Below are 16,949 nucleotides of genomic sequence, written 5' to 3'. Positions count from 1 at the left end.
ATTGAGAGCTCTTTCAGTGCAACAGTCACGCCATAGTTACCTTGGCGAAACCTATATTGTGTGTAACGCAGTAGTCTATTGGCCTACTACTAGGTATATGTATTCAATGAGTGCACGTGTCCTGAATTCACTTGTGTGTCTATTAACGTAGGTGCGTATACACGAAACTAAATTTGTCGCCGACAAAATATCTGTGTACATAAAGGAATCGGGAACTTTCCGGAAGCTTAAGCCAGTTACTTTTGATAACAAAAGTACTGATGCCAGCTGCCCCCAATGCCACGAAGCACGTACAAAGGCATTTCTTGCACACTACAAATTGTCGGGTCTGAAACTATTTATTCCCAAAGTACAAAATCATGTGTAGAGCTAAAGATACACAATTTTGTCGAAATAGAAAGATTCATAACCTAAACTATAGTTTAAACTACATCATTCTGTGCCAAGACCTTGAGTAGAAAATAAAGCATTTACTCACCCATTGAAGTTAACACTCCTTCAACCACAATAAAACTCTTACTGGTTTAGTTTCCTTATCTTACTTTTGATTCCAGATGTCATTTTTTTTTTTTTCCTAAGGCTGATTTTTACTTTCTCATGTTTGTGTGTGTTGTCTTGATTTTTTTCAACGAGCAAGGATTGTATTTTAAATCCTAACATCGATAACATTAACTTTTCAAAGAAAAAGAGTGACATTTAAAACCTTGTTGATGACCAGATATTAAATTAGTGTTATTTCACACACCCCCAAAATACATCTAAACGTCACTTAAGAAATTTGCTGGGAATTTAGTACACAAGTGAACCAATGAAGGGAAAAATTTACTTAGAAAAGTGTTTGAAACCTATTGAATGGAGAGATTTCTAAATTCTAGTCTATAATAAAAATCAAGTCACTTCTTTCCCTTAAAAAAAAAAAAGTTGTCAACAGGCTAGAATTCTGCATCTTTAAAGTTTGAATTTGGAAGACAATTGCAATCAGAAAGATTTCAAGTCATCAGACTTTTAAAATTTTTCACTGGAACAGTAAGTAACACCCAGGAAGGGCTGCCTTTTCAAACGCTGATGAAGTCAGCTCCAGACCTGTCCATGATATCACACTCTACTTGACCATGGTGAAAGGATGCATCCTTTTGTTAGATATTATCTTAACTCGCGATTTAAAGCTACTCTGCCAAACGATTCAAAACTGCTCACATGGCCTTCGACAAATAACACGCCTGACGATGTTTCCTCATAAACTTGATCACATTTAGATTTTGAAATTGCATTCAACCTCCTTGACTCCTTTATGTTTCCCTATGTCAAGATCACAGTGATCGCATCAATGCAATTCATGCAAACACAAGTCTCCATTCTCTCTCCATCTGTCCTTTAAAAGCCTCATTCGGCAGCAGTTTGTGCTATAGCACCATGCCGCAGCATCCCTGCACTTGAACTTGGGAATATAGGCTTTCCAGGACCGCAGGCAGAGCCCTTACCGCATTCCTTCTGAACCTCATCTTGCCTCTCGGGGGAGTTGCCTCTGCCATCTCGCCTATACACAATAACACTCTTCTTTTCCAGTTGTCAGTGCAACACGGATGAAATATGAGCTGCTTCTTGGGTAGTATTTAAAAACGGCAGCCAAAAATCTCTATCAAACAAAGCTACCGTAGCTGCTTCCATTACCAGCGTGGCAGCACAGCAAAAACACCCACTCTTCCTGATTAGTCAGCTGACGAGCCTTCCCGGCTGCTCATTGTAATTCAGAGTTGACACATTCCCCCAATTACTTAGCCAGATTGAACCTCATGGATTAGCTCCTGCCGGACTGCTGAAGATGAGGCATGTCCTGAGAGTGGAGAAAGGGGGAAAAAAAAAATGACTCTCTCCTAGGGGCTTGATGGGACTGGCTTTCTCCTCTACGCAGTTTGATTTTTAAGGTGGAATGCTGAGAATCTCTGTGAAGGTAGTATTAACGGATACCCTTATTCTTGTCCTACCCTGATCCGTAACTGAAAATTCACTCCAGGTTTGTTGTTGTTGTTGTTGTTATGGTTAAATGCTATTCTGAGTTTAAGCCTTGTGACAGGTTACCGGTTGGTGGAATGTTGTCTTGATGATAATCTAGAAAGAACACACAAACTTTCTAATAATGGATAGGCTTCTCTCCCAGACTGACATTTCCCCCAATTGTACAAACTGAAAATAATCTTGTTTCCCATCATTAAAAAGTATAACCTGACTGCAGTTTATTTTGGAATTTACAAATTAAGGTCTTCAAATTGAGTTGTGTAATTATTTCATAGATGTTTAAGGTAACATACCAAAGACAGTTACACCTTATCTTTTCAGTGGCAATTTTCGCCAGAAATCCTTTTTGCTGAATCCAACTTTTGCTCTCGAAATTAGCTTGTATTCAGTATTTATCTTTAATGCAAACAGTGCCCAATGGCTACTAATGGTTGGGATGTAATTAACGTGCTGGGTTTTTAAAAAATGTTTACTTATTTATTTTTGACAGGGACACTTGGGTGCCTCAGTGCGACTTTGGCTCAAGTCACGATCTCACAGTTCGTGAGTTCGAGCCCCGCATCAGGCTCTGTGCTGACAGCTCAGAGCCCGGAGCCTGCTTCAGATTCTGTGTCTCCCTCTCTCTCTGTCCCTCCCCCACTCACGCTCTGTGTCTCTCTCTCTCTCTCAAAAATAAACATTAAAAAAAATATTTTTGAGAGAGAGAGAGAGAGAGAGGGAGGGAGGGGCAGAGACAGGGAGACACAAAATCCCAAGCAGGCTCTGTGCTGTCAGTGCAGACCCCGACGTGGGGCTCGATCTCACAAATCATGAGATCACAACCTGAGCCTAAATCAAGAGCTGGAAGCTTAACCGACTGAGCCACCCAAGCACCCCTGTAATGAATGTGCTCTTGAGTATGGGTGTAGAAACTATACCACAAGCAGAAACATTTAACCTGTTAAAAAGAAACAACACCTAAGGTAATCTATAGCTGGTTATACGTCTTCATCACCTGGGCTCCCAATCTTGCCCAGCGCCATCACTTTGGCAGTAAAGAGAATGAAGGAACCCTGCGTGCCAAGGTCTGTGCTGAACAGGGTTCACACTTCCCCACTGAAAGATCGTCCCTAGAAAAGCAGAAAGGGGAGCTACACCTCCCAAGAAACAAGTCATTTCTGCTCCATTGACTTGCAACCAACAGCATGAAGACCAAATCTGATATTTCTCTTTTAGAAAAAAAAAACAAAAAACAAAAAACAACCCTCTGTTCCAAGTGGCCTATTTGATTAATAAAAATAAAACCTTAAAAAACTGATGCTATGTGCCAAACGGTCACTCAACGAAAATTAATTTAATCAAGCAGATTGTTTTGGCCAAAAGAAAAAAGCTGGGCTGGGTAATAAAAAGTGTTTTATTGTAACAAGTGCTATATTAAGTAGAAAAGAATTGTAAACTGAAATCTCGTCAACAAGCGCAAGGACAGATCCTAAAAGGCCAGAGCAAGGTCAACAGCTTTGACTTGACTTTGCCCCATTGACACGGCTCAATAGTATACACCAGGCAGATTTATGCTCTCCGAAGGAATTTTACCTTTCAAAAAAAACCCAAAAAACAAAAAACACTTAAGGGGCACCTGGGTGGCTCTGTCGGTTAAGTGTCCGACTTCGGCTCATGTCATGATCTCACAGTTCATGGGTTCAAGCCCAGAGTGGGGCTCTGTGCTGTCAGCTCGGAGCCTGGAACCTACTTCGGATTCGGTGTCTCCTTCTGTCTCTGCCCCTCCCCCCCCCCGTCGCGCTGTCTCTCTGTCTCTCAAAAATACACATTAAAAAAATTAAACATTTTTTTTTTTTTGGTCTATCCACAAGTCATCTGGAAAATGATAGAAAGCAGCAGGTGGAAAGTGCAACAACTGAAGTTCATGACAATTCAATTCTTGCTCCGCCTCTTTTAGTTACTTAGATATTTGACCTTGGATTTCACACAAAACCTTTTCTGAGTGTGTATATCGACGTAATTCCCTCAGCTATGAGACAATTATAATGATACCTGCCTGCAGTACTTAGGAAACAGAATGACCATTACTTAATAAATGTGAACACTTGAAAAAGCAAAAATATATTACATGAAGTCAAGGCTTTGCTATTTTATTTCAGTCACATGTATGAATTTGGTATTCTTCTCTCCATTGCTTATAGTTAAACACTTCTGTTAAAGAAACAAACAAAAAAAAACCCACTTGGCTGATTGGCTCAAGATGAAGAATCATTCAAGCTGGGTATGAACAGAATCTCATGCATTTTACCATGTGAGTGCCGGTAGATTTCTTACGCTCTTTGGCTAGGCTAGCGCAGGAAAAGGTACGCCGGTCAAGAAGTCCAACAACTTAGATCTCTGGCTTGCCTTCGCCACTAAATCAACTTCCTCCGGTGAGAGTGGCCTCCCATGTCAGTGGGGAGACGAAGATTTCTGATGATGGATGATGCTGGACTCTCAAAGAAAAGAATGTATTGGGGGCGCCTGGGGGGCTCAGTCAGCTGGAGCATCCGACTCCGGCTCAGGTCACGATCTCGCGGTTCGTGGGATCCAGCCCCGTGTTGGGCTCTGTGCTCCGAGCGTGGAGCCTGCTTGGGATTCTGGGTCTCCCTCTGTCTCTGCCCCTCCCCCACTCATGCTCGGTCTCTCAATAATAAACATTAAATACACACACACACACACACACACACACACACACACACACACACACACACACATTGATTCCCAGCTACTCTGGTCTGATAGAGGAAGTTAACCGCATGGTACTTCTACAGACAGCCCCAATCTTGCCAGCTAGGTAGTCTACGGGTCCCACACTGCCCTCCTCTTCTATGAAGAAGGGTCTGACAATGCCACCGCATCCACGTGAGCCTAGTAATGTGAAAGATCACCCAGGCTGTGAGCAAGACTGCAGCTCTCATGTTTTTCTCTTAGGGAAACTGTTTTCTCCATCCGGGTCTTGGGAAGCTAGGGGCTAGAATCCAACAGGGGAGCTAAGTTCTATTACTGTTGAGTCACTGCCCTACTCTATCCCAGGGGAGGAAATGTCTTGAAAGACACACATCAAAATGTTAAAAAGTGGGAGCACCTGGGGGGCTCAGCAGGTTAAGGATCTGACTCTTGAATATCGGCTCAGGCTGTGATCTCAAGGTGGTGAGCTCAAGCCCCGAGTCGGGCTCGCCGTTGTCAGCACAGAGCCCACTTCAGATCTTCTGTCCCCTTCTCTCTCTGCCCCTCTCCCGCTCGTGCTCGCTCTCAAAAATGAATAAAACATTTAAAAAAAAAAAAGTATCTGCAGAATGCATTGGTACTTACTGAGGTTTTTTTTTTTAATTTTTTAATGTTTATTTATTTTTGAGAGAGAGAGAGACAGAGACAGAGACAGAGACAGAGTGCAAGCGGCGGAGGGGCAGAGAAAGAAGGAGACACAGAATCTGAAGCAGGCTCCAGGCTCCGAGCTGTCAGCACAGAGCCCAACGTGGGGCTCAAACTCACAAACTGTGAGATCACGACCTGAGCCACAGTCGGACGCTCAACCGAGCCAACCAGGCGCCCCAGTACTTACTGAGATTTTCTGAAGAGAAATTTTGAGAGAAGACCAAGTATCCAATCTTCGATCAAGAATAATGGTAAACCGGGAGTCAGATCCATTTTGCCTGCAAGATAAGAAGAAATCATGTTTTGCTTAGTAACTACCCAAATTTGCTAGGTATGTCCTTAATTCTGACTGTTTCATTTACATTTGCTGTCTCAGCTAAAGATAAATTTATTTGGATTGGGAAAGCTATCACAAAGCGCTACATGGGAAAACCAGTTTAATTCCGTGTTCCACCACTCAATATTGAAAATTTCTTTTTCGGCACTAAAGTCATTCTTTTTTTTTTTTTTTTTTTAGGTTTATTTTGAAAGAGAGAGAGAACGTACTATCAAGCACAGAGCCCAGTGCAAGGCTCAATCCCACAAACCGTGAGATTATGACCTGAGCCAAAATCAAGAGTCAGATGCTTAATCGACTAAGCCACCCAGGTGCCCCTAATGTCATTCTTTTATTTTTTTATTTTTTTTTTTTTAAAAGGTTTTTTTTAATTTTTTTTTTTTTTTAACGTTTATTTTTGAGACAGAGAGAGACAGAGCATGAACGGGGGAGGGTCAGAGAGAGGGAGACACAGAATCCGAAACAGGCTCCAGGCTCTGAGCTGTCAGCACAGAGCCCGACGCGGGGCTCGAACTCACGGACTGTGAGATTATGACCTGAGCCAAAGTTGGCCGCTTAACCGACTGAGCCACCCAGGCGCCCCTAATGTCATTCTTTTAAATAGTCAAGGGATAGCATAATGCAAATAGGCCACTAGGATAAATTTGGCATAGTGCAATCCTGGGTGTGGGAAAACTTTATAGACAGCTGTCCTTCATTACATCAGATTTAACTTTTCATGGCAATCCATCAAGAGCCCATGATCCATCCATCCATCCATCCATTCACTCACTCAGAAAAACACTGTTAAGTACAGGTTTCTATCCTGTCTGTGCCTTTAGAGGAGGAAGTTTAACGAATGTTTTATTTGCCCTAAAAAGACCACTTTTAGGCTTTAAGGGGTGCACTATAAATTTAGTTTTCTGTGATTTTGACTGTCGTTCATGAGACTCTTCATATTTTTACCATTGTAGACTTGTGCCCTCTTAGTCTTCAGGGTTAATAAGTGGAAAATGTTTCCTTTAAAAATCTGTTTTTGGGGGAAAGTGGGTGACGGGCATGGAGGAGGGCACCTGTTGGGACGAGCACTGGGTGTTGTATGGAAACCAACTTGACAATAAATTTCACATTTAAATAAACAAACAAACAAACAAAATCTGTTTTGGGGGCACCTGGGTGGCTCAGTCGGTTAAGTGTCCGACTCGACTTCAGCTCGGGTCATAATCTCACAGTTCATGAGTTCAAGCCCCGCATCCAACTCTGTGCTGACAGCACTGAACCTGCTTGGGATTCTCTCTCTCTCTCTTTCTCTCAAAGTACATAAATAAACTTTCAAAAAAATAAATAAAAATTTGTTTTCAACCTAAATACAATCTTTCAGGAAGCTTTGGAAACTTACCCTCACTCTTGGCTAGGAAGATTTCCTTTTAGACAAATCGAAGGCTTTAAGTTTGATCATCGTTTTCAACGTATGCTTTTCTTCACGAGGACAATTATTTCTAGACTCCCAATTTTGTTTTCCTAGATCCTCGGTACAATCTTTTTTTACCAATTTAGGTGGCTGTCCGCTTCCCCTTACACGTTTTCTTTCTTATCTCCTCTGAAGGTGAGTCTTATAATCCACTTACAATAATAATTACAGCCACACTACAAAGGCATTTTCCTGTTACATTCAAATGGGTACCTGATTCATAACAAACTGAAAAAAATGTAACGAGACGCCATACCTTGCAATAGATGTCAAGTAAGTCAACGCTTTCGCTATCACTTCTTCCGGTATACATCTGAAATTACAATTTTCTGGAAAAGTAATGATCCAAGCATTATCCTTTCCCCGGCCACCTAAAACAGTATGAAAAAAAAAAAAAAAAATCAGCCGAATTAACAATTCATGTGACAACAATACAAGGAAGAGGATTCGAAAGGGGCGGTTAGAAGACAGTTTGGGGCCAATGTAACTTATATAAGGATGATGGTCTCCACATAAATCAAAATGGCAACACGCTCCAAAGTTTAAGAAGCAGCCAAGTAGTTCTACATGAAAACAATGCAAGAAAGAAGAGGGAGCAAGAGAGAGAAGGCAAAAGGAGTGATTAGAGTCCGAAGAAATTTTCATAGAATGCATGTAATAAATGTAGTTGAAACCACAGCTGAGCCCTCATATTGGACAGCCAAGAGTATTGGGGAATAACTGTTTCCATACCAATGCTAAGGGCCTAAATCCCAACTGGTGACTGACAGCCTGACAGGAAATGGAAACCTTGATAGAGTCAACCACTTACAGCTATGGTGAGCCTGAAAGAACACAGGATATAAACTACAGGAAATAAGCAATGTTCAAATGGATTTGTGGAAGAAACAACATAAGCAGTAACGGCGACAATGGTATAGAACTCTTACTGATGAATGCAAAGAAACAGCAAAGACCATAAATTCTTTGTGAGTTAAAATTCAGTGCGCACCCTACCCCAGAGCCCTCCCCATAGCTCGGAAACTATGGAACATTCAGAATGAAAGCCATCTAAGTGCAGGGATGAGCCTTACACATGTTTAAGGTCCTACTCTACAGCCTGCCCAACAGCTGGGCACAGAGTAGGTGCTCAATAAATACTTAGTGCTAAATGGAAGTTGAAGGATTCTTTTAGGAGGAAAGTTATAGGGTGGCCTTCAAAGTTAGCTTGCTAATGGAAATTTTTTGAGAAGTTTAGTTGTAATTCTTATTTGGCTGAATTCAAGTGAATAAAGATATCAGGATATAAAAAAAATTCAATGCGCAATAAAAATATGACAAGGGCAAGGCTCCTGGCTGGCCCAGTTGGAAGAGCATGCGATTCTTGATCTCAGGGTTGTGAGTTCAACCCTCACGTTGGGTGTAGAGATTACTTAAAAAAATAAATAAACTTTTAAAAAACTATGATGATGGCAAAGGAGAGAAAATGGAGTAAAAATACTTAATGCAAAAGAAAGCAAAAATGGAGTGAAAAAAACCAAAGAACTAATGGGACGAGTAGAAAACGAATAGTAAAATAGTAGATTTAAACCCAGCTATATGAATAATCACATTAAATGAAACTAATCTTGACATCCCAGTTCAAAGTTAGAGATGATCAAGTTGGATTAAAAAAAAAATCAAGACCCAATTATACACTACCTACAAGAAACACACTTTATTTTTAATTTAATTTCTTTTTTTTGGAGTTTACTTATTTATTTTGAGAGAGAGAGAGAGAGAAAGCAGGGGAGAGACAGAGAGAATTCCAAGCCGGCTCCACGCTGTCAGCACAGAGCCTGAGTCAGGGCTCAATCTCACAGTTCGTGAGATCATGACCTAAACTGAAATCAAGAGTCAGATGCTTAACCGACTGAACCACCCAGGCGCCCCTCAAATGATTTTCTTAATATCTAGTAATATTCCTGACTCCGAAATCTATTTTGTCTAAAATTAGATGGCTTTATTGGGTCCCTCACACTCAGCATGGAGCCCGCTTGGGATTCTCTCTCTCTCCCTGTCTCTGCTCTTCCTCCGTTCTTTTGTGCACACTCTTTCAAAATAAACAAACAGACTTTAAAAAGAAAAGAAAATCATTTGATAATCAAACAGTGGTAAATTCATCAAAAGAACATAATAATCCTAAATGCGTATGTACCTGATAACAGAGCTTCAAGATACATAAAACAAAAACTAATACAGCTACAAGGAGAAACCGACAAATCCACAACTTGAGCCAAAAAATTTCACCACCCCTCTCTCAACAACTGACAGAACAACTAGACAGGAAATTTGCAAGGATACAGTATACTTAAACAGCAATCTTTTTTTTTTAATGCTTATTTATTTTTGATAGAGCGTGTGAGCAGGGAAGGGGCAGAGAGAGAGGGAGAGAGAGAGGATCCAAAACCGGCCCTGCGCTGACAGCAGCGAGCCCTATGTGGGGCTCGAACTCCTAAACCGTGAGATCACGGCCTGAGCCAAAGTCGGCTGTTTAACTGACTGAGCCATCTAGGCTCCCCCCTCCATGTTTATTTTTGAGAAAGAGAGACAGAGACAGAGACAGAGAGAGATCATGACCTGAGCTGAAATCAAGAGTCAGACGCTTAACCAACTGAGCCACACAGATGCCCCAGAATATTATTCAGTCTTTAAAAAGGGAGGAAATTCTGACATATACTGACATATACAACTTGGATGGACCTTGAGGCTATCATGCCAAGTGAAAGAAGCCAGCCACAAAAAAGACAAATCCTGTATGATTCCACTTATATGAGGAACCTAGAGTAGTCAAATACCCAGAGACAGAAAGCAAAATGGTGGTAGCCAGGGGCCGGGGGGAGAAGGGGACAGGGAGTTATTTTTTAGTGGGTACAGAGGTTCGGTTTTCCAAGATCAAGAGTTCTGGTGATGGACTGCAGGGATGGCTGCACAACGACGTGAACATACTTAATGCCACCAAACTATACATTTAAAAACGGTTAATGGGGCGCCCGGGTAGCTTAGTCGGTTAAGCGTCCGACGTCAGCTCAGGTCATGATATCGCGGTTCGTGAGTTCAAGCCCCACATTGGTCTCTCTGTTGTCAGCACAGAGTCTGCTTCGGATCCTCTCTATCCGTCTCTCTCTCGGCCCCTCCCTGCTCATGCACGCGCTCTCTCTCTCTCTCTCTCTCTCAAAAAATACATATTTAATAAAAAAGGGTTAAGATGGTGCTCTCGGGTCCTCACTTCCAAGATAACCAAGAAGAGAAGGAATAAGGGTCATGACACAAAGGGCCACGGCCACATGCAGCCTATTTGCTGTAGCAACCGCACTCATTGCATGCCCAAGGACAAGGCCATTAAGAAGTTCGTTATTCCGGGGGCACCTGGGTGGCTCAGTCAGTTGAGCTTCCGAATTCGGCTCAGGTCACGATCTCACGGTCTGTGAGTTCGAGCCCCGTGTTGTCGGGCTCTGTACCGACAGCTCAGAGCCTGGAGCCTGTTTCAGATTCTGTGTCTCCCCTCTCTCTCTGACCCTCCCCTGTTCATGCTCTGTCTCAAAAATAAATAAACATTAAAAAAAATAAATAAGTTTGTTATTCGGGGTGGGGGGGTGAGGGGGTCCTGGATGGCTCAGTCAGAAGAGCAGGTGACTCTTATCTCGGGGTGATGAGTTTGAGCCCCACGTGGGGTGTAGAGAATAGTTAAATAAAACTTAAAAAAAAAAAGTTAATTATTCAAGAGGTACCTGGCTGGCTCACTCAGTAGAACATGTGACTCTTGATTTCAGAGTCATGAGTTCAAGCCCCATATCGGACTCCATGCTGGGCATGAAGCCTACTTTTAAGAAAATGAATACAATCTTAAAAAAAGGAAGAAGAAGAAGAATTTTGGTATTCAGACCACAGTAGAGGCCACTGCCATCAGGGACATTTCCCAAGGTAGTGTCTTCAATGCCTATGTGCTTCCCAAGCCGTGTATGAGACTACATTACTACGCAAGGTAGTCCGGAATCGCTCTCGTGAAGCCCCGAAGGACCGAACACCCCCACCCCGATCTAGACCCGTGGGTGCTGCCCCACGACCTCGACCAAAACCCATGTCAGGAGCTAAGACCTTGAGGACCGAAGAAAAACTGTTCTCTGGAAAAAGATAAAATGGGAGATTATACTTTCTTTGAATGTTTCTTTCTTTTGAGAGAGGGAGCGAGAGAGAGCAGGAGAAGGGTAGAGAGAGGGAAAGAATCCCAAGCAGGCTCCATGCCGTCAGCACAGAGCCCGACACGGGGCTCGACCTCACAAACTGTGAGATTATGGTATCAGTGGAAACCAAGAGTCACATGCTTAACCCACTGAGCCAGCCAGGCGCCCCAAATGGAGATTATACTTTTTAAAAAATGGTTAAGGGGGCGCCTGGGTGGCTCGGTCGGTTAAGCGTCCGACTTCGGCTCAGGTCATGATCTCACGGTCCGTGAGTTCGAGCCCCGCGTCGGGCTCTGTGCTGACAGCTCAGAGCCTGGAGCCTGTTTTGGATACTGTGTCTCTCTCTCTGCTCCTCCCCTGTTCATGCTCTGTCTCTCTCTGTTTCAAAAATAAATAAACGTTAAAAAAAAAAATTTTTAAAAAAATGGTTAAGGTGGTCAATTTTACGTTATGAGTATTTTATCACAATTTTTCAAAACTACGTACAAATGCATATGCATACACCAAGGCATAGAACATATATGTGAAAAGTAAAACTTTCTCGTAAGTGGAACTCTAAAAAAAATAACTTAGTACAAGCTGCTTAATTAGGGTCACTTGATGGCATTTGTAAGAAACATTTAAATAATCAGAGGGGTGCCTGGGTGGCTCCGTCGGTTAAGCATCCGACTCTGGCTCAGGTCATGATCTCACGGCTCGGTTCGTGAGTTCGAGCCCCGCGTCAGGCTCTGGGCTGACAGCTCAGAGCCTGGAACCTGCTTCAATTCTGTGTCTCCCTCTCTCTGCTCCTCTCCCACTCGCAGTCTGTCTCTCTCTCTCTAAAATAAGTAAACATTAAAAATTTTTTTTTAAATAATCAGAGCTATGGCAGAAGAGAAAATCTCCAGGAAGTCACCTCAGTTACCACCCTCTCTCTCAGAATTCTGCTTGCACCTATCACAGATTTCCAAAGGCGTGTCTGAAAGGCAAACGTACGAGGGTAGCAAGATTGTTTTCGTCACGAATCGAAACACACTTAAAACCTCTATTCTGTAAACGTCTATTTGTTTAGCAACCATGTGCATAATGCATAAACGTTCATTAAAATAGTGCCTCTCAGCAAGCAACTCTCGATCTCAGGGTCATGTTGAGCCCCACGTCGTGTGCAGAGATTACTTAAATACATAAAAAGTTAAAAAAAAACAAAAAAACAAACAGTGCTTCCCAAACTCCGCGTGCACCTATGTGTGCGGCTACTTATATAATAAACGGGTGACCACACTCGTTTTGCTAAGAAATTCGTTCATCTGGGGCGCCTAGGTGGCTCACCCGGTTGGGCATCCAACTGTTGATTTTGGCACAGGTCACGATCTCACAGTTCGTGGGTTCGGGCCCCACGCTGGGCTCTGCACTGACAACGAGGAGCCTGCTTGGGATTCTCTCTCTGCCCCTCCCCCGCTCGCTCTCGGTCTCTCAAAATAAATGAATTAATTAAAAAAAAAAAACCGACACGCGTTAGAGAGTGAGGAAATACATAATTTACAAAAAGAAATTCATACACTGTTCTAGTCTAAACACACGAAAAGTCTGCTTACCGGACAAGAAGGCGATATCTTGCATTAAGAAATGACTGATGTCCTTCACACGGAGCAGCAGCTGGGTTTCTATGACAAACGAGAAAGGGAGAGGGATGACACGCGTGTTGGAGCTCGGCCGGAAGCATCCGCACGATTTCTCATCATGCCGAAAAGAACCCCGGGGGCCCCGCACACACACCGCTGCCCTTCCCCCTCTACTCCTCTGGGCTACACCGCAAGGAAATCGCACTCTTGAAAATATCGCTGGGGAAGCGGGACCAGTGTCCCGGTTCTCAGAGTCTACACCTAGGGCATAAGCTACTCTCCCTCACCAGAAAGCCAGGGGCCAAGGTCCCAGCTCCAGGACGTCCCGATTTGTTTAAAGGGTAGGCTGTCACACAGAGACACCGTAGCGGACGGTCTTCTACTTCTGATAATGATAATCCCTTTCATTCTGCAAAGCTTATTAGCGATTACAGAGCACTTCTCGCATCTTTCAGCTTATTGGCGTTCAGGAAACGGTAACATATGAACTTGCCTTTGATTATTAGAGGCGGAACGACATCCAGGCATTGCTAAGTGGGTTTTAGTTGCCCCAGATCTTCAGTGCTAATTTCTCATGTCCCTTTCCAGTGAACTCTACAGGAGCCAAAAATCAAAGCCTACTACCTGCCTCTGGTCCATGGGCAGGGATAACTTTTTAAAGGAAACAGGCCATGAAACAGGGCTATTTTGGATGGCTGGTTTTAATGCCTGTGGCTCCACATCCCCTACAGAAGCCACGTTTTCCACGGCTCTCGGACACAAAGCGCCTTCAAAGACCAAGTAGATGGTGGTGTCAGGCTGATGGCACATTAGAAAGGAATTAGAAACCCAAGTTCTCGGTGGGTCCACCCTAGACAGCGTAATGGGTATCAGTCACGGAATGACCCACCCTCACATAAATCCTCCCGATGTAAAACATAAAAAAAAAAAAAAAAATTCAGTGACGTATCATTTTCATAAAACGCGTGCCATTAAAAATCTGCAATCTCTCAGGACATAACAGTCAATTCCCCAAAACGTCTTGTCATTAAAAAAGTAGATTCCTGCTACGTCCCAGGCCCGTGCATTTCCATCTGTGAGCCTTCACATCCAGACTGCTGAACAGTTATTTGTTTAATGCTACAAGTTTCCTCACATCAAAGAATGTGTCTGTGGGGCCCCTGAGTGGCTCGGTCGGTTAAGCGCCCGACTCTTGACTTTAGCTCAGGTCATAACCTCACGGTTCATGGGTTCGAGCCCCACAGCGCGGAGCCTGCTTGGGATTCTCTCTCTTCTTCTCTGTCTGTCCCTCCCTCCTCCACTCCAAATAAATAAATAAACTTAAAATTTTTTTTATTTTGTTTTAATATTTATTCATCTTTGAGAGACTGAGACAGAGCATGAGTGGGGGCGGGGCAGAGAGAGGGAGAGACACAGAATCCGAAGCAGGCTCCGGGCTCCACGCTGTCGGCACAGAGCCCAATATGGGGCTCAAACCCACGAGCCGTGAGATCATGACCTGAGCTGAAACCAGATGCTTAACCGACTGAGCCACCCAGGCGTCCCTAGTCTACAATTCTTTAATCCGTTCATGTAGTAAGAGGCACCAGGGCGTAAAATAAAATTAGGCCAAGAGCTGCGAGTGGAAGGACGCAGGCCTAGTGCGGGCCGGGCCACGGAGCAGCGCTGCGACCCTGAGCAAGTTACTCCAGACCACCGGCCTCACTGTCCCGGTTTCAGAAAACAAATGCTTTCTCGGTTCCCTTCCATTCTAGGAGATCCAAGAGCAGGTAAAATCCATAGTTACAAGAAAAACTGATGTTTCTATAGTAAAATATCACCCCCCAATTGTGCCATAAAAGGAACATCTCCACACTAATGAAAAAGGGGGAAATAATGGGTGAAAGGGAACACGTCACTACTCTAAGAAATGATCACGTTCTGGATCGGAAATAGACTGAAGGGAGAGGAGCCAGAAGACACAGGGTTATCACTGAGCAGCCACAAAAGATAAGGGGAGACGGCTGCTGACAACAGAGAGAGAGAGAGAGAGAGGGAGAGGAAGAGAGAGAGATCTGAGACAAAAAGCACACATTTGTCTTACTTGGGACTGGTTGCTAAACCAAAAACGAGCTGGTTACGAACACCGTAAAACCCCCCCCGACGGAGCAGCCCTTCACTAAGAGCTCTGCGGGACGACGATGCACTTGAACCGTCTAACACAACCACACACAACCTAAAAGCAAAAGACAGGTAAAGTGCTTGCCAATTCATTCATTCCATACATAGGACTAGGAAGCAAACGAGGACAAGTTTTTACTGCCTTGACCATAAATTATGAACCGATCATGAACGTTTCTTTTATAAAAGACAGTTGTGCAGGGGCGCCTGACTGGCTCAGTCGGCAGAACATGCAACTCTTGGTCTCGGGGTGGTGAGTGTGAGCCCCGCGTTGGACATAGAGATCACACACACACACACACACACACAAAGGTTTGCGCAAATGAGGAGATGAGCTCAGAATTCCAATCTGAAGAATTTAGGGGCACCTACCTGACTGATTCTGTTAGTAGAGCACGCAACTGTTGATCTCAGGGTTGTGAGTTCAAATCCCACGGTGGGCATGGAGTGCACTTTACATTTTTTTTTCAGTGTTTGTTTATTTTTCAGAGACAGAGAGAGACAGAGTGTGAGCAAGGGAGGGGCAGAGACGGGGGGAGACACAGAATCCGAAGCAGACTCCGGGCTCCGAGCCGTCGGCGCAGAGCCCGACGCGGGGCTCGAACCCACGAACCGTGAGATCGTGACCTGAGCCGAAGTCAACCGACTGAGCCACCCAGGCGCCCCGCATGGAGCCTACTTTAAAAAAAAGTAACAAAAAATATCGTTTTTAAAGACCGATGTTGCATGCATTCGCTTTTTTAAACAAACATTTATCCAGTCCCTACTAGGTGTTACACACTGTTAAGTTTGGATAGATGTTCTGGGTGAAAGTAAAGGTTCGCGTTCACATTAGTTTGTGAAATCGTGAGTCTGAAGCAAACCGCAACATCCCCCAGCACAGACACATACGCACCATGCAACTCCTTGGGCTATGTCTGCAGTACGCGTGCTATTTGATCACGTACTTTCGGTTTGTTGGTTGGCTGATCTCGCAGCTCGTGAGTTCGAGCCCCACGTCGGGCTCTGTGCTGACGGCTCAGAGCCTGGAGCCTGCTTCTGTGTCTCCCTTTCTTCCCGCCCCTCCCCCCCGCTCATGCTCAGCCTCTCTTCCTCTCAAAAATAAACAAATATCAAAAAAGTTGTTTTAATAAAGAAATAAAATAAATAAAAAATACAAGTCAGAATGCTCTGTAGATGAAATGACTGCCATGGGAGGTAGACAGAGCAGCCCTCCCCGTCACAAATAGTGTTTGAACACAGGCCGAGCTGCTCTGTGGGAAGGAGGCTGGCGAGGACAACCAAGCACGCAGCTGGCTTGGAATAAATGCTCTCTCTCTCGTGTCCTACTTCTTCAAGAGTCCATGCCTCCATGATGTGAGTATGTATTTCCATTCCAAGGAACCACAACTCCACTGGGTTTATCAACCCCTAGAGGGAAAATGGTAGTTTAGAAAGTTAGGTAACTTGGTACCTACGAGCATTCTCATTTTTTTTTTTTTAAGATTTGTAAAAAAAAATTTTAACTAATCTCTAACAGAAAACCATGGAGGAGGGAAAGGGGGGGGGGGAAATTACAAATAGAGAGGGAGGGAGGCAAACCATAAGAGACTCTTAAAACCTGAGAACAATCTGAGGGTTGATGGGGGTGGGAGGGAGGGGAAAGCGGGTGATGGGCATGGAGGAGGGCACCCGTTGGGATGAGCACTGGGTGTTGTATGGAAGCCAATTGGACAATAAATTATATTTTTTAAAAAAAAATTTTAAGTAATCTCTACACCCAGGGCATCTGGTTGGCTCCGTGGGTA

General features: G+C 43.8%; 1 protein-coding gene and 1 pseudogene across 3 annotated transcripts in view; one reads left to right on the top strand and one right to left on the bottom strand.

Moving 5' to 3' along the window:
* MCF2 (MCF.2 cell line derived transforming sequence) overlaps positions 1-16,949 on the bottom strand; it is a 109,957-nt gene that overhangs the window by 68,803 nt on the left and 24,205 nt on the right. For 2 of the 3 annotated variants that reach the window (XM_081793637.1, XM_081793635.1), the window contains exons 2-4: positions 12,976-13,044; positions 7,456-7,570; positions 5,600-5,690 (exon numbers count right to left, since the gene is read on the bottom strand). In XM_081793637.1, the coding sequence (XP_081649763.1) occupies positions 5,600-5,690; positions 7,456-7,570; positions 12,976-13,044 (275 nt within the window). Of the gene's footprint in view, positions 1-1,481; positions 1,896-5,599; positions 5,691-7,455; positions 7,571-12,975; positions 13,045-16,949 lie in introns of those variants that run through there. The other variant, XM_081793636.1, reaches the window with a different exon arrangement.
* Positions 10,034-11,355, top strand: LOC145714388 (small ribosomal subunit protein eS26-like; annotated as a pseudogene).

The sequence above is a fragment of the Panthera onca genome, chromosome X (genome assembly GCF_046562875.1).
Source record: "Panthera onca isolate mPanOnc1 chromosome X, mPanOnc1 haplotype 2, whole genome shotgun sequence".
In the NCBI taxonomy this organism is placed as follows: domain Eukaryota; kingdom Metazoa; phylum Chordata; class Mammalia; order Carnivora; family Felidae; genus Panthera; species Panthera onca.
The sequence above is the reverse complement of the archived record's forward strand: the minus strand, read 5'-3'. Positions and strand labels throughout refer to the sequence as shown.